This window comes from Ascaphus truei (genome assembly GCF_040206685.1).
Source record: "Ascaphus truei isolate aAscTru1 chromosome 3 unlocalized genomic scaffold, aAscTru1.hap1 SUPER_3_unloc_10, whole genome shotgun sequence".
NCBI lineage: Eukaryota > Metazoa > Chordata > Amphibia > Anura > Ascaphidae > Ascaphus > Ascaphus truei.
This window is the reverse complement of record NW_027453822.1, coordinates 185,904-208,785: the sequence shown is the minus strand read 5'-3', so window position 1 is coordinate 208,785 and position 22,882 is coordinate 185,904. Positions and strand designations below refer to the sequence as shown.

The 22,882-nt window shown below is 59.2% G+C and overlaps 1 protein-coding gene across 27 annotated transcripts in view; it reads left to right on the top strand.

The window, feature by feature from the left end:
• Positions 1-22,882, top strand: part of LOC142473318 (FHF complex subunit HOOK-interacting protein 1B-like) — a 128,848-nt gene that overhangs the window by 13,557 nt on the left and 92,409 nt on the right. For 26 of the 27 annotated variants that reach the window (XM_075580520.1, XM_075580517.1, XM_075580538.1 and 23 more), the window contains exons 2-3: positions 1,602-1,994; positions 20,777-20,935. In XM_075580520.1, coding sequence (XP_075436635.1) covers positions 1,602-1,994; positions 20,777-20,935 — 552 coding nt within the window. The remainder of the gene's footprint in view (positions 1-1,601; positions 1,995-20,776; positions 20,936-22,882) is intronic. The other variant, XM_075580541.1, reaches the window with a different exon arrangement.

Genomic DNA, 22,882 nt, shown 5'->3' with positions numbered 1-22,882 from the left:
GCTCACGCAGGGACAAGAAAAATCTCCTGCTTGAGCAGGAGAGCATGAGCGTCAGCGCTGCCCAGCGCTCCCCCCTGCACCATGTCCCAGGCCTAAGGCTGTAGTGCCGGCGACGGCGTCACGACGGGTGACGTCGCCATCGCCACCGGCGAAAGTTATGTTTCGCCGGTCGGCGGCATCGCAGGATTCCCGCAATTTGATTTGTTCAAGGGACGGCCCTTGAAAAATCCAATTTGCCGGCGTCGAGTTTTCGCGACGGCGACGTTGCTCCGTTGCTTGTCGCCGCCGCGTGCTCTACAAGCGCATGCGGCGGCAGCAATGTATTTGTTATCGGGCGACATCGCCGGCACTATAAGCGCGGCCTAAGTCTCTTCTGAGCGGCCGTGTTTCCGATCAGGGGGGATTTGGGAGGTAATAGCTATTAGATTTCTGCTTATTCCACGCCCATATTTTGGGCATATTGTTGGAAGGAGGTGATCACAAGATAATCTCTTGGATTTTGGTAACCAGACTTGCATTTTAATGGGCATTGGGGCTACTGTTGAGGATCCAGTTCCAGCCATCTTTGTAGGCCCTTGTTTAGATGCCACGAGATGAACGGAATGATGTGAGCGGCGTTATACTGGCGCAGTAGGCAGGGACTCGCTACACCACCCGTGTTAGTTGGTAAGCACAGTGTGTTTTTGCAATATAGAGGATTGGATGGATTTTAATTCCTTAAAAGGAACTGGGTTTGAAATAAATATAATGGTCTGGGTAATAGGTTCATTTTAATCGAGTAGATCCTATCCGAGATATGTGGTGTGCACTCCAGGTGTGTACTCCAGGTGTGTACTCCAGGTGTGCACTCCAGGTGTGCACTCCAGGTGTGCACTCCAGGTGTGCACTCCAGGTGTGCACTCCAGGTGTGTAGGCCTTTTTGTAATGTTTGTACCAGAGGGATGACGTTGTGTTTATAGAGGGTTCTTGTCAGGTTTATGCCTTGGTATTTAAGGGCTTGGCATTTTCACTAGAGCCAAAGTTTAATGGTTTAATTGGGGGTGTTAACATTCACTACTTATTGTTGACCTTTAAAACCTGAGCGTTTATAAAATAAATAATAGTCAAGATCATTGTAGAGATTAGTCAGAGAGGCGAGAGGGGGAATGGGAGGATAATCTGTGAAAAGGTATATTTGATCATGTGACTACCAATCTGGATGCTCTTAATGTCTGTATTTCTCATGTGAAGCAGCAAGAGATTCGAGCTGTAAGGCAAATAGCAGAGGTTAAAGAGGACAGCCCTGACGTGTTCCGCCCTTTATCAGGATCAGCCCAAGCAGCAGATCTTCGCTTTAGGGTTGGAGTATACAGTAAAGATGCAGTATTATTATATTTAATGTATTGAATGGCTCTGTATCATTACACAGTGTCATGCATTTATAGTCAGTGTTCTAGAAATTATAAGAATACTCAATGTCACTATACAGTACAACATGTAGAGAACTCTGCACCACTTTAGATTGCAGCACCTTTATAGAAGCTTAGAAGCCTATCATTGTGGAGCATGTTGATGCTCCGTGATGATTTCTGTAGATACTCAGCACCACTCTTTGTCTCCAGGTGGAGCAGCTGAAGCTGTATGAGATGCTGATCAGCCAGTCCCGCCAGTCCCTTCTGCGTTACCAGCCTGTGCTGCGCCCGCTGGTCACCCTGCTAGGCACCTTCTCGCCCGGCCCAGCCTCGCCCGTGCTGGAGAGTAACCTGGTGCTGCTACTGAACCAGCTGTGTGTGTCGCTGGCACGGCAACCCTCCACCCTGGAACTGTTCTTCCAGGGCCCAGCCGGGCACGATGGCCCCGCCAACCTGCTCATCTTCTCCCTACTGGTGCCCTTCATCCACCACGAGGGGGTGATCGGACAGCAGGCCCGCGATGCCCTGCTCCTTATCATGGCAATGTCCTCGGCCAACCCCACCATGGCCAGATACATCACCGAGAACTCCTTCTTCTGCCCGGTGAGTGGGGCACACGTTCTCCATCTCGCGCTTCCCCCTCCCCCAGGCCTGGAAAAGCCTTCCCGCGCACATACTGTACCCCAGTGCCAGCCTTCCCGCGCTCATACTGTACCCCAGTGCCAGCCTTCCCGCGCTCATACTGTACCCCAGTGCCAGCCTTCCTGCACACACTGTACCCCAGTGCCAGCCTTCCCGCGCTCATACTGTACCCCAGTGCCAGCCTTCCCGCGCACATACTGTACCCCAGTGCCAGCCTTCCTGCACACACTGTACCCCAGTGCCAGCCTTCCCGCGCTCATACTGTACCCCAGTGCCAGCCTTCCCGCGCTCATACAGTACCCCAGTGCCAGCCTTCCTGCACATACTGTACCCCAGTGCCAGCCTTCCCGCGCTCATACTGTACCCCAGTGCCAGCCTTCCCGCGCTCATACTGTACCCCAGTGCCAGCCTTCCCGCGCTCATACTGTACCCCAGTGCCAGCCTTCCCGCGCTCATACTGTACCCCTGTGTAGTGCCAGCCTTCCCGCGCTCATACTGTACCCCAGTGCCAGCCTTCCCGCGCTCATACTGTACCCCTGTGTAGTGCCAGCCTTCCCGCGCTCATACTGTACCCCAGTGCCAGCCTTCCCGCGCTCATACTGTACCCCAGTGCCAGCCTTCCCGCGCTCATACTGTACCCCAGTGCCAGCCTTCCTGCACACACTGTACCCCTGTGTAGTGCCAGCCTTCCCGCGCTCATACTGTACCCCTGTGCCAGCCTTCCTGCACACACTGTACCCCTGTGTAGTGCCAGCCTTCCCGCGCACATACTGTACCCCAGTGCCAGCCTTCCTGCACACACTGTACCCCTGTGTAGTGCCAGCCTTCCCGCGCACATACTGTACCCCAGTGCCAGCCTTCCCGCGCTCATACTGTACCCCAGTGCCAGCCTTCCCGCGCTCATACTGTACCCCAGTGCCAGCCTTCCTGCACACACTGTACCCCTGTGTAGTGCCAGCCTTCCCGCGCTCATACTGTACCCCTGTGCCAGCCTTCCCGCGCTCATACTGTACCCCTGTGCCAGCCTTCCCGCGCTCATACTGTACCCCTGTGTAGTGCCAGCCTTCCCGCGCTCATACTGTACCCCTGTGTAGTGCCAGCCTTCCTGCGCTCATACTGTACCCCTGTGTAGTGCCAGCCTTCCCGCACACATACTGTACCCCTGTGTAGTGCCAGCCTTCCCGCGCTCATACTGTACCCCAGTGCCAGCCTTCCCGCGCTCATACTGTACCCCTGTGCCAGCCTTCCCGCGCACATACTGTACCCCTGTGCCAGCCTTCCCGCGCACATACTGTACCCCTGTGTAGTGCCAGCCTTCCCGCACACATACTGTACCCCTGTGTAGTGCCAGCCTTCCCGCGCTCATACTGTACCCCAGTGCCAGCCTTCCCGCGCTCATACTGTACCCCTGTGTAGTGCCAGCCTTCCTGCGCTCATACTGTACCCCTGTGTAGTGCCAGCCTTCCCGCGCTCATACTGTACCCCAGTGCCAGCCTTCCCGCGCTCATACTGTACCCCTGTGTAGTGCCTGCCTTCCCGCGCACATACTGTACCCCTGTGTAGTGCCAGCCTTCCCGCACACATACTGTACCCCTGTGTAGTGCCAGCCTTCCCGCGCTCATACTGTACCCCTGTGTAGTGCCAGCCTTCCCGCGCTCATACTGTACCCCAGTGCCAGCCTTCCCGCGCTCATACTGTACCCCAGTGCCAGCCTTCCCGCGCACATACTGTACCCCAGTGCCAGCCTTCCCGCGCTCATACTGTACCCCAGTGCCAGCCTTCCCGCGCTCATACTGTACCCCAGTGCCAGCCTTCCCGCGCTCATACTGTACCCCAGTGCCAGCCTTCCCGCGCACATACTGTACCCCAGTGCCAGCCTTCCCGCGCTCATACTGTACCCCAGTGCCAGCCTTCCCGCGCACATACTGTACCCCAGTGCCAGCCTTCCCGCGCTCATACTGTACCCCAGTGCCAGCCTTCCCGCGCACATACTGTACCCCAGTGCCAGCCTTCCTGCGCACATACTGTACCCCTGTGTGCCTGTGCAGTGCCAGCCTTCCTGCACATACTGTACCCCTGTGTGCCTGTGCAGTGCCAGCCTTCCTGCACATACTGTACCCCTGTGTGCCTGTGTAGTGCCAGCCTTCCTGCGCACATACTGTACCCCTGTGTGCCTGTGTAGTGCCAGCCTTCCTGCACATACTGTACCCCTGTGTGCCTGTGTAGTGCCAGCCTTCCTGCACATACTGTACCCCTGTGTGCCTGTGTAGTGCCAGCCTTCCTGCACATACTGTACCCCTGTGTGCCTGTGTAGTGCCAGCCTTCCTGCGCACATACTGTACCCCTGTGTGCCTGTGCAGTGCCAGCCTTCCTGCACATACTGTACCCCTGTGTGCCTGTGCAGTGCCAGCCTTCCTGCACATACTGTACCCCTGTGTGCCTGTGTAGTGCCAGCCTTCCTGCACATAATGTACCCCTGTGTGCCTGTGCAGTGCCAGCCTTCCTGCACATACTGTACCCCTGTGTGCCTGGGCAGTGCCAGCCTTCCTGCACATACTGTACCCCTGTGTGCCTGTGTAGTGCCAGCCTTCCTGCGCACATACTGTACCCCTGTGTGCCTGTGTAGTGCCAGCCTTCCTGCACATACTGTACCCCTGTGTGCCTGTGTAGTGCCAGCCTTCCTGCACATACTGTACCCCTGTGTGCCTGTGTAGTGCCAGCCTTCCTGCGCACATACTGTACCCCTGTGTGCCTGTGTAGTGCCAGCCTTCCTGCACACACTGTACCCCTGTGTGCCTGTGTAGTGCCAGCCTTTGTGCACATACTGTACCCCTGTGTGCCTGTGTAGTGCCAGCCTTCCTGCACATACTGTACCCCTGTGTGCCTGTGCAGTGCCAGCCTTCCTGCGCACATACTGTACCCCTGTGTGCCTGTGTAGTGCCAGCCTTCCTGCGCACATACTGTACCCCTGTGTGCCTGTGTAGTGCCAGCCTTCCTGCGCACATACTGTACCCCTGTGTGCCTGTGTAGTGCCAGCCTTCCTGCGCACATACTGTACCCCTGTGTGCCTGTGTAGTGCCAGCCTTCCTGCACACATACTGTACCCCTGTGTGCCTGTGTAGTGCCAGCCTTCCTGCGCACATACTGTACCCCTGTGTGCCTGTGTAGTGCCAGCCTTCCTGCGCACATACTGTACCCCTGTGTGCCTGTGTAGTGCCAGCCTTCCTGCACATACTGTACCCCTGTGTGCCTGTGTAGTGCCAGCCTTCCTGCGCACACACTGTGCCCCTGTGTGCCTGTGTAGTGCCAGCCTTCCTGCACATACTGTACCCCTGTGTGCTTGTGTAGTGCCAGCCTTCCTGCACATACTGTACCCCTGTGTGCCTGTGTAGTGCCAGCCTTCCTGCACATACTGTACCCCTGTGTGCCTGTGTAGTGCCAGCCTTCCTGCGCATACTGTACCCCTGTGCCCCTGTGCAGTGCCAGCCTTCCTGCGCACACACTGTACCCCTGTGTGCCTGTGTAGTGCCAGCCTTCCTGCACATACTGTACCCCTGTGCCCCTGTGCAGTGCCAGCCTTCCTGCGCATACTGTACCCCTGTGCCCCTGTGCAGTGCCAGCCTTCCTGCGCATACTGTACCCCTGTGTGCCTGTGTAGTGCCAGCCTTCCTGCGCACACACTGTACCCCTGTACCCCTGTGCAGTGCTAGCCTTCCTGCACACATGCTGTACCCCTGTACCCCTGTGCAGTGCCAGCCTTCCTGCGCACATACTGTACCCCTTTGTGCCTGTGTAGTGCCAGCCTTCCTGCACATACTGTACCCCTGTGTGCCTGTGTAGTGCCAGCCTTCCTGCACATACTGTACCCCTGTGTGCCTGTGTAGTGCCAGCCTTCCTGCGCACACACTGTACCCCTGTGTGCCTGTGTAGTGCCAGCCTTCCTGCACACATACTGTACCCCTGTGTGCCTGTGTAGTGCCAGCCTTCCTGCGCACATACTGTACCCCTGTGTGCCTGTGTAGTGCCAGCCTTCCTGCGCACATACTGTACCCCTGTGCAGTGCCAGCCTTCCTGCGCACATACTGTACCCCTGTGTGCCTGTGCAGTGCCAGCCTTCCTGCACACATACTGTACCCCTGTGTGCCTGTGCAGTGCCAGCCTTCCTGCGCACATACTGTACCCCTGTGTGCCTGTGTAGTGCCAGCCTTCCTGCACATACTGTACCCCTGTGTGCCTGTGTAGTGCCAGCCTTCCTGCACATACTGTACCCCTGTGTGCCTGTGTAGTGCCAGCCTTCCTGCGCACATACTGTACCCCTGTGTGCCTGTGTAGTACCAGCCTTCCTGCACACACTGTACCCCTGTGTGCCTGTGTAGTGCCAGCCTTCCTGCGCACATACTGTACCCCTGTGTGCCTGTGTAGTGCCAGCCTTCCTGCACATACTGTACCCCTGTGTGCCTGTGTAGTGCCAGCCTTCCTGCACATACTGTACCCCTGTGTGCCTGTGTAGTGCCAGCCTTCCTGCACATACTGTACCCCTGTGTGCCTGTGTAGTGCCAGCCTTCCTGCGCACATACTGTACCCCTGTGTGCCTGTGTAGTGCCAGCCTTCCTGCGCACATACTGTACCCCTGTGTGCCTGTGTAGTGCCAGCCTTCCCGCGCACATACTGTACCCCTGTGTGCCTGTGTAGTGCCAGCCTTCCTGCGCACATACTGTACCCCTGTGTGCCTGTGCAGTGCCAGCCTTCCTGCGCACATACTGTACCCCTGTGTGCCTGTGTAGTGCCAGCCTTCCTGCACACACACTGTACCCCTGTGTGCCTGTGTAGTGCCAGCCTTCCTGCACATACTGTACCCCTGTGTGCCTGTGTAGTGCCAGCCTTTCTGCACATACTGTACCCCTGTGTGCCTGTGTAGTGCCAGCCTTCCTGCACACATACTGTACCCCTGTGTGCCTGTGTAGTGCCAGCCTTCCTGCACATACTGTACCCCTGTGTGCCTGTGTAGTGCCAGCCTTCCTGCACATACTGTACCCCAGTGTGCCTGTGCAGTGCCAGCCTTCCTGCGCACACACTACCCCTGTGTGCCTGTGTAGTGCCAGCCTTCCTGCGCACATACTGTACCCCTGTGTGCCTGTGTAGTGCCAGCCTTCCTGCACATACTGTACCCCTGTGTGCCTGTGTAGTGCCAGCCTTCCTGCACATACTGTACCCCTGTGTGCCTGTGTAGTGCCAGCCTTCCTGCACATACTGTACCCCTGTGTGCCTGTGCAGTGCCAGCCTTCCTGCGCACACACTGTACCCCTGTACCCCTGTGCAGTGCCAGCCTTCCTGCACATACTGTACCCCTGTGTGCCTGTGTAGTGCCAGCCTTCCTGCACATACTGTACCCCTGTGTGCCTGTGTAGTGCCAGCCTTCCTGCACACATACTGTACCCCTGTGTGCCTGTGTAGTGCCAGCCTTCCTGCACATACTGTACCCCTGTGTGCCTGTGCAGTGCCAGCCTTCCTGCACACACTGTACCCCTGTGTGCCTGTGCAGTGCCAGCCTTCCTGCGCACACACTGTACCCCTGTACCCCTGTGCAGTGCCAGCCTTCCTGCGCACATACTGTACCCCTGTACCCCTGTGCAGTGCCAGCCTTCCTGCGCACACACTAGTTCCTTGCGTGACTTAGCCCTTTAGCCGGAGGATAAACATCCCGTGACACGCAGGTGTAACATGAGGCTGGCTCCACGTGGCTTCAGGAGGCGCTGCCAGCTGTCTCCCGGGGTTTGTTGGCAGGTTGTTATAGGGTCTGTTTTCCTTTTAACGCGTTCCTTGTCAGAGCGACTCTCCTTTCCTGTGATCCCCTAATAACAGGGCCCCCCTTTTATATCGGAGAAGCCTGCAATGCTTCTCAGTGCGTTACAGGGCCCCCCTTTTATATCGGAGAAGCCTGCAATGCTTCTCAGTGCGTTACAGGGCCCCCCTTTTATATCGGAGAAGCCTGCATTGCTTTGCAGTGCGTTACAGGGCCCCCCTTTTATATCGGAGAAGCCTGCAATGCTTCTCAGTGCGTTACAGGGCCCCCCTTTTATATCGGAGAAGCCTGCATTGCTTCTCAGTGCGTTACAGGGCCCCCCTTTTATATCGGAGAAGCCTGCAATGCTTCTCAGTGCGTTACAGGGCCCCCCTTTTATATCGGAGAAGCCTGCAATGCTTCTCAGTGCGTTACAGGGCCCCCCTTTTATATCGGAGAAGCCTGCAATGCTTCTCAGTGCGTTACAGGGCCCCCCTTTTATATCGGAGAAGCCTGCAATGCTTCTCAGTGCGTTACAGGGCCCCCCTTTTATATCGGAGAAGCCTGCAATGCTTCTCAGTGCGTTACAGGGCCCCCCTTTTATATCGGAGAAGCCTGCAATGCTTCTCAGTGCGTTACAGGGCCCCCCTTTTATATCGGAGAAGCCTGCAATGCTTCTCAGTGCGTTACAGGGCCCCCCTTTTATATCGGAGAAGCCTGCACTGCTTCTCAGTGCGTTACAGGGCCCCCCTTTTATATCGGAGAAGCCTGCACTGCTTCTCAGTGCGTTACAGGGCCCCCCTTTTATATCGGAGAAGCCTGCAATGCTTCTCAGTGCGTTACAGGGCCCCCTGGCAGTTAAACGGTTAATCAGGCTGCCTGCAATCTCCAGGAATGCCCCTCCCCCCGTGGGACGTGGATCTGTGACTGGGCGTGGGTGCTGCTTCTGGCCGCAGAGTGACGCTGGCACTAGTGGAGTGGGCACCGGCTGCAGAATGCAGGGTGTGGTGGCCTCCTTGGCACCGCGCCCTGTCCCCAGCACACCGCGTGCCAGCGGCTGTCTTGGCAGCTCCTGTGTGTGCGTCAGACACTCCCTGTATCCCGGGGAAAGGAATGCAGCCCCTCCCAGCCGGGGGTCCTGTGCCGTGGGCTGTGCCACTGCCTGGTACCACGGACTGCCCTGTGCGTCAGACACTCCCTGTATCCCGGGGAAAGGAATGCAGCCCCTCCCAGCCGGGGGTCCTGTGCCGTGGGCTGTGCCACTGCCTGGTACCACGGGCTGTCCTGTGCCGTGGAGGCTGTGCAACTGCCTGGTACCACGGGCTGTCCTGTGCCGTGGGGCTGTGCCACTGCCTGGTACCACGGGCTGCCCTGTGCCGTGGGGCTGTGCCACTGCCTGGTACCACGGGCTGCCCTGTGCCACTGCCTGGTACCACGGGCTGCCCTGTGCCGTGGGGCTGTGCCACTGCCTGGTACCACGGACTGCCCTGTGCAGTGGGGCTGTGCCACTGCCTGCTACCACGGGCTGTCCTGTGCCGTGGGGCTGTGCCACTGCCTGGGACCACGGGCTGCCCTGTGCCGTGGGCTGTTCCACTGCCTGGGACCACGGGCTGCCCTGTGCCGTGTGCCTGTGCCACTGCCTGGTACCACGGGCTGTCCTGTGCCGTGGGGCTGTGCCACTGCCTGGTACCACGGGCTGTCCTGTGCCGTGTGCCTGTGCCACTGCCTGGTACCACGGGCTGTCCTGTGCCGTGGGGCTGTGCCACTGCCTGGTACCACGGGCTGTCCTGTGCCGTGGGGCTGTGCCACTGCCTGGGACCATGAGCTGTCCTGTGCTGTGGGGCTGTGCCACTGCCTGGGACCACGGGCTGCCCTGTGCCGTGTGCCTGTGTCACTGCCTGATACCACGTGCTGTCCTGTGCCGTGGGGCTGTGTCACTGCCTGATACCACGGGCTGTCCTGTGCCGTGGGGCTGTGTCACTGCCTGGGACCACGGGCTGCCCTGTGCCGTGTGCCTGTGCCACTGCCTGGTACCACGGGCTGTCCTGTGCCGTGGGGCTGTGCCAATTCCTGGGACCACGGGCTGCCCTGTGCCGTGGGGTTGTGCCACTGCCTGGTACCACGGGCTGTCCTGTGCTGTGGGGCTGTGCCACTGCCTGGTACCACGGGCTGTCCTGTGCTGTGGGGCTGTGCCACTGCCTGGGACCACGGGCTGTCCTGTGCCGTGGGGCTGTGCCACTGCCTGGGACCACGGGCTGCCCTGTGCCGTGTGCCTGTGCCACTGCCTGGTACCACGGGCTGTCCTGTGCCGTGTGCCTGTGTCACTGTCTGGTACCACTGGTTGCCCTGTGCCGTAGGGCTGAGCCACTGCCTGGTACCACGGGCTGTCCTGTGCCGTGGGGCTGTGTCACTGCCTGGGACCACGGGCTGCCCTGTGCCGTGTGCCTGTGCCACTGCCTGGTACCACGGGCTCTCCTGTGCCGTGGGGCTGTGCCAATTCCTGGGACCACGGGCTGCCCTGTGCCGTGGGGTTGTGCCACTGCCTGGTACCACGGGCTGTCCTGTGCTGTGGGGCTGTGCCAATGCCTGGGACCACGGGCTGCCCTGTGCAGTGGGGCTGTGCCACTGCCTGGGACCACGGGCTGTCCTGTGCTGTGGGGCTGTGCCACTGCCTGGTACCACGGGCTGTCCTGTGCCGTGGGGCTGTGCCTCTGCCTGGTACCACGGGCTGTCCTGTGCCGTGTGCCTGTGTCACTGTCTGGTACCACGGGCTGCCCTGTGCCGTAGGGCTGAGCCACTGCCTGGTACCACGGGCTGTCCTGTGCCGTGGGGCTGTGCCACTGCCTGAATCCACGGGCTGTCCTGTGCCATGGGGCTGTTCCACTGCCTGATACCACGGGCTATCCTATGCCGTGTGCCTGTGCCACTGCCTGATACCACGTGCTGTCCTGTGCCGTGGGGCTGTGTCACTGCCTGATACCACGGGCTGTCCTGTGCCGTGGGGCTGTGTCACTGCCTGATACCACGGGCTGTACTGTGCCGTGGGGCTGTGTCACTGCCTGATACCACGGGCTGTCCTGTGCCGTGGGGCTGCGTCACTGCCTGATACCACGGGCAGTCCTGTGTCTTGGGGCTGTGCCACTGCCTGATACCACGGGCTGTACCACGGGCTGTCCTGTGCCGTGTGCCTGTGTCACTGCCTGATACCACGGGCAGTTCTGTGTCTTGGGGCTGTGCCACTGCCTGATACCACGGGCTGTACCACGGGCTGTCCTGTGCCGTGGGGCTGTGTCACTGCCTGATACCACAGGCTGTCCTGTGTCTTGGGGCTGTGTCACTGCCTGATACCACGGGCTGTCCTGTTCCATGGGACTGTGTCACTGCCCGATACCACGGGCAGTCCTGTGCCGTGGGGCTGCGTCACTGCCTGATACCACAGGCTGTCCTGGGGGAGGCTGTATCACTGCCTGATACCACAGGCTGTCCTGGGGGAGGCTGTGTCACTGCCTGATGCCACGGGCTGTCCTGGGGGAGGCTGTGTCACTGCCTGATACCACGGGCTGTCCTGGGGGAGGCAGTGTCACTGCCTGATACCACGGGCTGTCCTGGGGGAGGCGGTGTCACTGCCTGATACCACGGGCTGTCCTGTGCCGTGGGACTGTGTCACTGCCCGATACCACGGGCTGTCCTGGGGGAGGCTGTGTCACTGCCTGATGCCACGGGCTGTCCTGAGGGAGGCTGTGTCACTGCACGATACCACGGGCTGTCCTGGGGGAGGCAGTGTCACTGCCTGATACCACGGGCTGTCCTGGGGGAGGCGGTGTCACTGCCCGATACCACGGGCTGTCCTGGGGGAGGCTGTGTCACTGCACGATACCACGGGCTGTCCTGGGGAGGCGATGTCACTGCCTGATACCACGGGCTGTCCTGGGGGAGGCTGTGTCACTGCCCGATACCACGGGCTGTCCTGGGGGAGGCTGTGTCACTGCCCGATACCACGGGCTGTCCTGGGGGAGGCTGTGTCACTGCCCGATACCACGGGCTGTCCTGGGGGAGGCTGTGTCACTGCCCGATACCACGAGCTGTCCTGGGGGAGGCTGTGTCACTGCCCGATACCACGGGCTGTCCTGGGGGAGGCGGTGTCACTGCCTGATGCCACGGGCTGTCCTGGGGAGGCGGTGTCACTGCCCGATACCACGGGCCGTCCTGGGGGAGGCGGTGTCACTGCCTGATACCACGGGCTGTCCTGGGGGAGGCGGTGTCACTGCCTGATACCACGGGCTGTCCTGGGGGAGGCGGTGTCACTGCCCGATACCACGGGCTGTCCTGGGGAGGCGGTGTCACTGCCTGATACCACGGGCTGTCCTGGGGGAGGCTGTGTCACTGCCTGATACCACAGGCTGTCCTGGGGGAGGCTGTGTCACTGCCTGATACCACGGGCTGTCCTGGGGGAGGCGGTGTCACTGCCCGATACCACGGGCTGTCCTGGGGAGGCGGTGTCACTGCCTGATACCACGGGCTGTCCTGGGGAGGCTGTGTCACTGCCCGATACCACGGGCTGTCCTGGGGAGGCGGTGTCACTGCCCGATACCACGGGCTGTCCTGGGGGAGGCGGTGTCACTGCCTGATACCACGGGCTGTCCTGGGGGAGGCTGTGTCACTGCCCGATACCACGGGCTGTCCTGGGGAGGCTGTGTCACTGCCCGATACCACGGGCTGTCCTGGGGGAGGCGGTGTCACTGCCCAATACCACGGGCTGTCCTAGGGGAGGCTGTGTCACTGCCCGATACCACGGGCTGTCCTGGGGGAGGCTGTGTCACTGCCCGATACCACGGGCTGTCCTGGGGGAGGCTGTGTCACTGCCCGATACCACGGGCTGTCCTGGGGGAGGCTGGCACTGCCTGATACCACGGGCTGTCCTGGGGGAGGCTGTGTCACTGCCCGATACCACGGGCTGTCCTGGGGGAGGCTGTGTCACTGCCCGATACCACGGGCTGTCCTGGGGGAGGCTGTGTCACTGCCTGATACCACGGGCTGTCCTAGGGGAGGCTGTGTCACTGCCTGATACCACGGGCTGTCCTGGGGGAGGCTGTGTCACTGCCCGATACCACGGGCTGTCCTGGGGGAGGCTGTGTCACTGCCCAATACCACGGGCTGTCCTGGGGGAGGCTGTGTCACTGCCTGATACTACGGGCTGTCCTAGGGGAGGCGGTCACTGCCTGATACCACGGGCTGTCCTGGGGAGGCTGTGTCACTGCCCGATACCACGGGCTGTCCTGGGGGAGGCTGTGTCACTGCCTGATACCACGGGCTGTCCTGGGGAGGCTGTGTCACTGCCCGATACCACGGGCTGTCCTAGGGGAGGCGGTGTCACTGCCCGATACCACGGGCTGTCCTGGGGGAGGCTGTGTCACTGCCCGATACCACGGGCTGTCCTGGGGGAGGCTGTGTCACTGCACGATACCACGGGCTGTCCTAGGGGAGGCGATGTCACTGCCTGTTACCACGGGCTGTCCTGGGGGAGGCTGTGTCACTGCCCGATACCACGGGCTGTCCTGGGGGAGGCTGTGTCACTGCCCGATACCACGGGCTGTCCTGGGGGAGGCTGGCACTGCCTGATACCACGGGCTGTCCTGGGGGAGGCTGTGTCACTGCCCGATACCACGGGCTGTCCTGGGGGAGGCTGTGTCACTGCCCGATACCACGGGCTGTCCTGGGGGAGGCTGTGTCACTGCCTGATACCACGGGCTGTCCTAGGGGAGGCTGTGTCACTGCCTGATACCACGGGCTGTCCTGGGGGAGGCTGTGTCACTGCCCGATACCACGGGCTGTCCTGGGGGAGGCTGTGTCACTGCCCGATACCACGGGCTGTCCTGGGGAGGCTGTGTCACTGCCCGATACCACGGGCTGTCCTGGGGGAGGCTGTGTCACTGCCCGATACCACGGGCTGTCCTAGGGGAGGCTGTGTCACTGCCCGATACCACGGGCTGTCCTGGGGGAGGCTGTGTCACTGCCCGATACCACGGGCTGTCCTGGGGGAGGCTGTGTCACTGCCCGATACCACGGGCTGTCCTGGGGGAGGCTGGCACTGCCTGATACCACGGGCTGTCCTGGGGGAGGCTGTGTCACTGCCCGATACCACGGGCTATCCTGGGGGAGGCTGTGTCACTGCCCGATACCACGGGCTGTCCTGGGGGAGGCTGTGTCACTGCCTGATACCACGGGCTGTCCTAGGGGAGGCTGTGTCACTGCCTGATACCACGGGCTGTCCTGGGGGAGGCTGTGTCACTGCCCGATACCACGGGCTGTCCTGGGGGAGGCTGTGTCACTGCCCGATACCACGGGCTGTCCTGGGGGAGGCTGTGTCACTGCCTGATACCACGGGCTGTCCTAGGGGAGGCGGTCACTGCCTGATACCACGGGCTGTCCTGGGGAGGCTGTGTCACTGCCCGATACCACGGGCTGTCCTGGGGGAGGCTGTGTCACTGCCTGATACCACGGGCTGTCCTGGGGAGGCTGTGTCACTGCCCGATACCATGGGCTGTCCTAGGGGAGGCGGTGTCACTGCCCGATACCAGGGGCTGTCCTGGGGGAGGCTGTGTCACTGCCCGATACCACGGGCTGTCCTGGGGGAGGCTGTGTCACTGCCCGATACCACGGGCTGTCCTGGGGGAGGCTGTGTCACTGCACGATACCACGGGCTGTCCTAGGGGAGGCGGTGTCACTGCCTGTTACCACGGGCTGTCCTGGGGGAGGCTGGATGACATGGTGCAGGAACTGCACACCAATATATCCACGTCACACGCCCGTGGCTGCCGTGTCCCAGGCAGGTTCCTAGTGTTTGTACTTCCTGCCAATGTGTCGTCCCGTCCCACGTCCCGGCCCGCGCTGCGCTCCCTGTCCCGCGCTGCGCTCTCCGTCCCGCGCTGCGCTCTCCGTCCCGCGCTGCGCTCTCCGTCCCGCGCTGCGCTCTCCGTCCCTCGCTGCGCTCTACGTCCCGGCCCGCGCTGCGCTCCCCGTCCCGCGCTGCGCTCTCCGTCCCGCGCTGCGCTCCCCGTCCCGCGCTGCGCTCCCCGTCCCGCGCTGCGCTCTCCGTCCCGCGCTGCGCTCCCCGGCCCGCGCTGCGCTCCCCGGCCCGCGCTGCGCTCCCCGGCCCGCGCTGCGCTCTCCGGCCCGCGCTGCGCTCCCCGGCCCGCGCTGCGCTCCCCGGCCCGCGCTGCGCTCTCCGGCCCGCGCTGCGCTCTCCGGCCCGCGCTGCGCTCCCCGTCCCGCGCTGCGCTCCCCGTCCCGCGCTGCGCTCCCCGGCCCGCGCTGCGCTCTCCGGCCCGCGCTGCGCTCTCCGGCCCGCGCTGCGCTCCCCGTCCCGCGCTGCGCTCCCCGTCCCGCGCTGCGCTCCCCGTCCCGCGCTGCGCTCTCCGTCCCGCGCTGCGCTCTCCGTCCCGCGCTGCGCTCCCCGTCCCGCGCTGCGCTCCCCGTCCCGCGCTGCGCTCCCCGTCCCGCGCTGCGCTCCCCGTCCCGCGCTGCGCTCCCCGTCCCGCGCTGCGCTCTCCGTCCCGCGCTGCGCTCCCCGTCCCGCGCTGCGCTCCCCGTCCCGCGCTGCGCTCTCCGTCCCGCGCTGCGCTCCCCGGCCCGCGCTGCGCTCCCCGGCCCGCGCTGCGCTCCCCGGCCCGCGCTGCGCTCTCCGGCCCGCGCTGCGCTCCCCGGCCCGCGCTGCGCTCCCCGGCCCGCGCTGCGCTCTCCGGCCCGCGCTGCGCTCTCCGGCCCGCGCTGCGCTCCCCGTCCCGCGCTGCGCTCCCCGGCCCGCGCTGCGCTCCCCGGCCCGCGCTGCGCTCTCCGGCCCGCGCTGCGCTCTCCGGCCCGCGCTGCGCTCCCCGGCCCGCGCTGCGCTCCCCGTCCCGCGCTGCGCTCCCCGTCCCGCGCTGCGCTCCCCGTCCCGCGCTGCGCTCTCCGTCCCGCGCTGCGCTCTCCGTCCCGCGCTGCGCTCCCCGTCCCGCGCTGCGCTCCCCGTCCCGCGCTGCGCTCCCCGTCCCGCGCTGCGCTCCCCGTCCCGCGCTGCGCTCCCCGTCCCGCGCTGCGCTCTCCGTCCCGCGCTGCGCTCCCCGTCCCACGCTGCGCTCTCCGTCCCACGCTGCACTTGCTGGTATTTTAGCCGCAGTGAGTCAGCTGTTCTAATGTAAAGGGTTATTCTTTCCCAGCCCCCCGCCATTCCCGGGGATTATTTAAAGCTGCAGTTTGAATTATTTTTTTACAATCAGTATGTGCATCAATACAATCTGCACACTGACGGGTGATTAGCTGCAGATCAGTATGTGCATCAACACAATCTGCACACTGACGGGTGATTAGCTGCAGATCAGTATGTGCATCAATACAATCTGCACACTGACGGGTGATTAGCTGCAGATCAGTATGTGCATCAATACAATCTGCACACTGACGGGTGATTAGCTGCAGATCAGTATGTGCATCAATACAATCTGCACACTGACGGGTGATTAGCTGCAGATCAGTATGTGCATCAATACAATCTGCACACTGACGGGTGATTAGCTGCAGATCAGTATGTGCATCAATACAATCTGCACACTGACGGGTGATTAGCTGCAGATCAGTATGTGCATCAATACAATCTGCACACTGACGGGTGATTAGCTGCAGATCAGTATGTGCATCAATACAATCTGCACACTGACGGGTGATTAGCTGCAGATCAGTATGCGCATCAATACAATCTGCACACTGACGGGTGATTAGCTGCAGATCAGTATGCGCATCAATACAATCTGCACACTGACGGGTGATTAGCTGCAGATCAGTATGTGCATCAATACAATCTGCACACTGACGGGTGATTAGCTGCAGATCAGTATGTGCATCAATACAATCTGCACACTGACGGGTGATTAGCTGCAGATCAGTATGTGCATCAATACAATCTGCACACTGACGGGTGATTAGCTGCAGATCAGTATGTGCATCAATACAATCTGCACACTGACGGGTGATTAGCTGCAGATCAGTATGCGCATCAATACAATCTGTACACTGACGGGTGATTAGCTGCAGATCAGTATGCGCATCAATACAATCTGCACACTGACAGGTGATTAGCTGCAGATCAGTATGTGCATCAATACGATCTGCACACTGACGGGTGATTAGCTGCAGATCAGTATGTGCATCAATACAATCTGCACACTGACGGGTGATTAGCTGCAGATCAGTATGTGCATCAATACAATCTGCACACTGACGGGTGATTAGCTGCAGATCAGTATGCACATCAATACAATCTGCACACTGACGGGTGATTAGCTGCAGATCAGTATGTGCATCAATACAATCTGCACACTGACCGGTGATTAGCTGCAGATCAGTATGTGCATCAATACAATCTGCACACTGACGGGTGATTAGCTGCAGATCAGTTTGTGCATCAATACAATCTGTACACTGACGGGTGATTAGCTGCAGATCAGTATGTGCATCAATACAATCTGCACACTGATGGGTGATTAGCTGCAGATCAGTATGTGCATCAATACAATCTGCACACTGACGGGTGATTAGCTGCAGATCAGTATGTGCATCAATACAATCTGCACACTGACAGGTGATTAGCTGCAGATCAGTATGTGCATCAATACAATCTGCACACTGACGGTTGATTAGCTGCAGATCAGTATGTGCATCAATACAATCTGCACACTGACGGGTGATTAGCTGCAGATCAGTATGTGCATCAATACAATCTGCACACTGACGGGTGATTAGCTGCAGATCAGTATGTGCATCAATACAATCTGCACACTGACGGGTGATTAGCTGCAGATCAGTATGTGCATCAATACAATCTGCACACTGACAGGTGATTAGCTGCAGATCAGTATGTGCATCAATACAATCTGCACACTGACGGGTGATTAGCTGCAGATCAGTATGTGCATCAATACAATCTGCACACTGACAGGTGATTAGCTGCAGATCAGTATGTGCATCAATACAATCTGCACACTGACGGGTGATTAGCTGCAGATCAGTATGTGCATCAATACAATCTGCACACTGACAGGTGATTAGCTGCAGATCAGTATGTGCATCAATACAATCTGTACACTGACGGGTGATTAGCTGCAGATCAGTATGTGCATCAATACAATCTGCACACTGATGGGTGATTAGCTGCAGATCAGTATGTGCATCAATACAATCTGCACACTGACGGGTGATTAGCTGCAGATCAGTATGTGCATCAATACAATCTGCACACTGACGGGTGATTAGCTGCAGATCAGTATGTGCATCAATACAATCTGCACACTGACGGGTGATTAGCTGCAGATCAGTATGTGCATCAATACAATCTGCACACTGACGGGTGATTAGCTGCAGATCAGTATGTGCATCAATACAATCTGCACACTGACAGGTGATTAGCTGCAGATCAGTATGTGCATCAATACAATCTGCACACTGACGGGTGATTAACTGCAGATCAGTACTGCACCGACACACTTTATTCGAGCAAATACCCAGTATGTACCTGGCAGATACCTGGAATGCGCCGCTCCTCACCTCTGACAAGCCCCGTTGCGTTTGCCTTCCCAGCCTGGGTTCATGCCTGGCTGACGGGCGGCTGATCTGTTAAATGATAATGATTAGGATTTAATAGGCTGCAATGCTTCGCGTGTCTACCAGATGGCATAAATTCATGAATTGTAATGCAGTATATATATATATACTGTGCAGTATTGCAGCCAGCGGGAATAAAATGCTTCAATCCCTGCCTGGAAAATAACCCAATATACTCGGGCAGAAAACAGTCACAAACCTCAATACACCCGGGTATACCCGAATTCGTGGGACTAGCCGAGATCGAATAAAGTGTGTCGCCAGTGTATGTGCATCAATACAATCTGCACACTGACAGGTGATTAGCTGCAGATCAGTATGTGCATCAATACAATCTGTACACTGACGGGTGATTAGCTGCAGATCAGTATGTGCATCAATACAATCTGCACACTGATGGGTGATTAGCTGCAGATCAGTATGTGGTATGTGCATCAATACAATCTGCACACTGACGGGTGATTAGCTGCAGATCAGTATGTGCATCAATACGATCTGCACACTGACGGGTGATTAGCTGCAGATCAGTATGTGCATCAATATAATCTGCACACTGACGGGTGATTAGCTGCAGATCAGTATGTGCATCAATACAATCTGCACACTGACGGGTGATTAGCTGCAGATCAGTATGTGCATCAATACAATCTGCACACGGACGGGTGATTAGCTGCAGATCAGTATGTGCATCAATACAATCTGCACACGGACGGGTGATTAGCTGCAGATCAGTATGTGCATCAATACAATCTGCACACGGACGGGTGATTAGCTGCAGATCAGTATGTGCATCAATACAATCTGCACACTGACGGGTGATTAGCTGCAGATCAGTATGTGCATCAATACAATCTGCACACTGACGGGTGATTAGCTGCAGATCAGTATGTGCATCAATACGATCTGCACACTGACAGGTGATTAGCTGCAGATCAATATGTGCATCAATACGATCTGCACACTGACGGTGATTAGCTGCAGATCAGTATGTGCATCAATACGATCTGCACACTGACGGTGATTAGCTGCAGATCAGTATGTGCATCAATACAATCTGCACACTGACGGTGATTAGCTGCAGATCAGTATGTGCATCAATACGATCTGCACACTGACGGTGATTAGCTGCAGATCAGTATGTGCATCAATGCGATCTGCACACTGACGGGTGATTAGCTGCAGATCAGTATGTGCATCAATACGATCTGCACACTGACGGGTGATTAGCTGCAGATCAGTATGTGCATCAATACGATCTGCACACTGACGGGTGATTAGCTGCAGATCAGTATGTGCATCAATACGATCTGCACACTGACGGGTGATTAGCTGCAGATCAGTATGCGCATCAATACGATCTGCACACTGACGGGTGATTAGCTGCAGATCAGTATGTGTATCAATACGATCTGCACACTGACGGGTGATTAGCTGCAGATCAGTATGTGCATCAATACGATCTGCACACTGACGGGTGATTAGCTGCAGATCAGTATGTGTATCAATACAATCTGCACACTGACGGGTGATTAGCTGCAGATCGATCCGTTCTCCTGTAATCTATCGCTTACTCCGGGTTGGTGGAAATATAGGTGAACAATAGCGCTCATGCAAACAATGATAATTTAAAAACCTGTGATACTCCGGGTTATTTAATTCAGTTCTTGCACAGCATTCTGGGCAATGTAGTTCCTGGAATATGATTGGGCAGTTACTAGATACAATTGGGGCACAGCTTTGCTCCCTGGCAGGGTGTGGGCGTGGCATACAGTGCTGGGTGTGCCTGTGGGGCACTGCTTTCCTCCCTGGCAGGATATTGGCGTGCTATACAGTGCTGGGGGTGCCCGCAGGGCTCTGCTTTGCTCCCTGGCAGGATATTGGCGGGATATACAGTGCTGGGGGTGCCCACAGGGCACTGCTTTGCTCCTTCGCAGGATATTGGCGTGGTATACAGTGCTGGGGGTGCCCGCAGGGCACTACTTTGCTCCCTGGCGGGGTATACAGTCCTGGGGGTGCCCGCAGGGCACTACTTTGCTCCCTGGCAGGATATTGGCGTGGTATACAATGCTGGGGGTGCCCGCAGGGCACTGCTTTACTCCCTGTCAAGGTATAGACATGGCATACAGTGCTGGGGGTTCCCGCAGGGCACTGCTTTGCCCCCTGGCAGGGTATAGGCATGGCATACAGTGCTGGGGGTGCCCGCAGGGCACTGCTTTGCCCCCTGGCAGGGTATAGGCATGGCATACAGTGCTGGGGATGCCCGCAGGGCACTACTTTGCTCACTTGTTGATCAAGTTGATTTTCTCTTTGCTTCTCTCTTGTCCCACAGATCCTGGCCACGGGACTGAGCGCTCTGTACTCATCTCTGCCGCGCAAGATCGAGGTGCGCGGGGACGACTGGCACTTCCTGCGGCGGGAGGATTGGATCGGGGTCTCTTCCCTCGTCCTGTTCATGAATTCTTTGGAGTTCTGCAACGCTGTGACGCAGGTAATAGCCACTGGCGCGCGCGCACACAGTCGCACTGGCGCGCACACTCACCCGTCGGAACAGGGACTTTTTTGCCTTATTGTGCGAATTGGTTGGCGTTAGGAAAATGGCGCCACTTTAGTATTTGGGAAATGTGGGAATATTCCGAGACAAAGGACATTCAAAAACTGAGAATTTAAAAATATATAATATTTGTAAAGAGAAAAATCAAGAGACTATAAAATCGCAAACTAGTGCTGCCCGGCTGAAGCAGAACCCCAGCATCGCTGATCACAGTGCGGCTCGGCTGAAGCAGAACCCCAGCATCGCTGATCATAGTGCTGACCGGCTGGAGCAGAACCCCAGCATCGCTGATCACAGTGCTGCCCGGCTGAAGCAGAACCCCAGCATCGCTGATCATAGTGCTGACCGGCTGGAGCAGAACCCCAGCATCGCTGATCACAGTGCGGCCCGGCTGGAGCAGAACCCCAGCATCGCTGATCACAGTGCCGCCCGGCTGGAGCAGAACACCAGCATCGCTGATCACAGTGCTGCCCGGCTGGAGCAGAACCCCAGCATCGCTGATCACAGTGCTGCCCGGCTGGAGCAGAACCCCAGCATCGCTGATCACAGTGCTGCCCGGCTGGAGCAGAATCCCAGCATAGCTGATCACAGTGCTGCCCGGCTGGAGCACCCCAGCATCGCTGATCACAGTGCTGCCCGGCTGGAGCAGAACCCCAGCATCGCTGGTCACAGTGCCGCCCGGCTGGAGCAGAACCCCAGCATCGCTGATCACAGTGCCGCCCGGCTGGAGCACCCCAGCATCGCTGATCCCAGTTCTGCCCGGCTGAATCAGAACCCCAGCATCACTGGTCACAGTGCTGACCGGCTGGAGCAGAACCCCAGCATCGCTGATCACAGTGCTGACCGGCTGGAGCAGAACCCCAGCATCGCTGATCACAGTGCCGCCCGGCTGAGGCAGAACCCCAGCATCGCTGGTCATAGTGCTGACCGGCTGGAGCAGAACCCCAGCATCGCTGATCCCAGTGCCGCCCGGCTGGAGCAGAACCCCAGCATCACTGATCACAGTGCTGCCCGGCTGGAGCAGAACCCCAGCATCGCTGATCACAGTGCTGCCCGACTGGAGCAGAACCCCAGCATCGCTGATCACAGTGCCGCCCGGCTGGAGCAGAACCCCAGCATCGCTGATCACAGTGCTGCCCGACTGGAGCAGAACCCCAGCATCGCTGATCACAGTGCTGCCCGGCTGGAGCAGAACCCCAGCATCGCTGATCACAGTGCTGCCCGACTGGAGCAGAACCCCAGCATCGCTGATCACAGTGCCGCCCGGCTGGAGCAGAACCCCAGCATCACTGATCACAGTGCTGCCCGGCTGGAGCAGAACCCCAGCATCGCTGATCACAGTGCTGCCCGGCTGGAGCTCCCCAGCATCGCTGATCCCAGTTCTGCCCGGCTGAATCAGAACCCCAGCATCACTGATCCCAGTGCCGCCCGGCTGGAGCAGAACCCCAGCATCACTGATCACAGTGCTGCCCGGCTGGAGCACCCCAGCATCGCTGATCACAGTGCTGCCCGGCTGGAGCACCCCAGCATCGCTGATCACAGTGCTGCCCGGCTGGAGCAGAACCCCAGCATCGCTGATCACAGTGCTGTCCGGCTGGAGCACCCCAGCATCGCTGATCACAGTGCCGCCCGGCTGGAGCAGAACCCCAGCATCGCTGATCACAGTGCCGCCCGGCTGGAGCAGAACCCCAGCATCGCTGATCACCCCAGCATCGCTGATCACAGTGCTGCCCGGCTGGAGCACCCCAGCATCGCTGATCACAGTGCTGCCCGGCTGGAGCAGAATCCCAGCATCGCTGATCACAGTGCTGCCCGGCTGGAGCAGAACCCCAGCATCGCTGATCACAGTGCCGCCCGGCTGGAGCAGAACCCCAGCATCGCTGA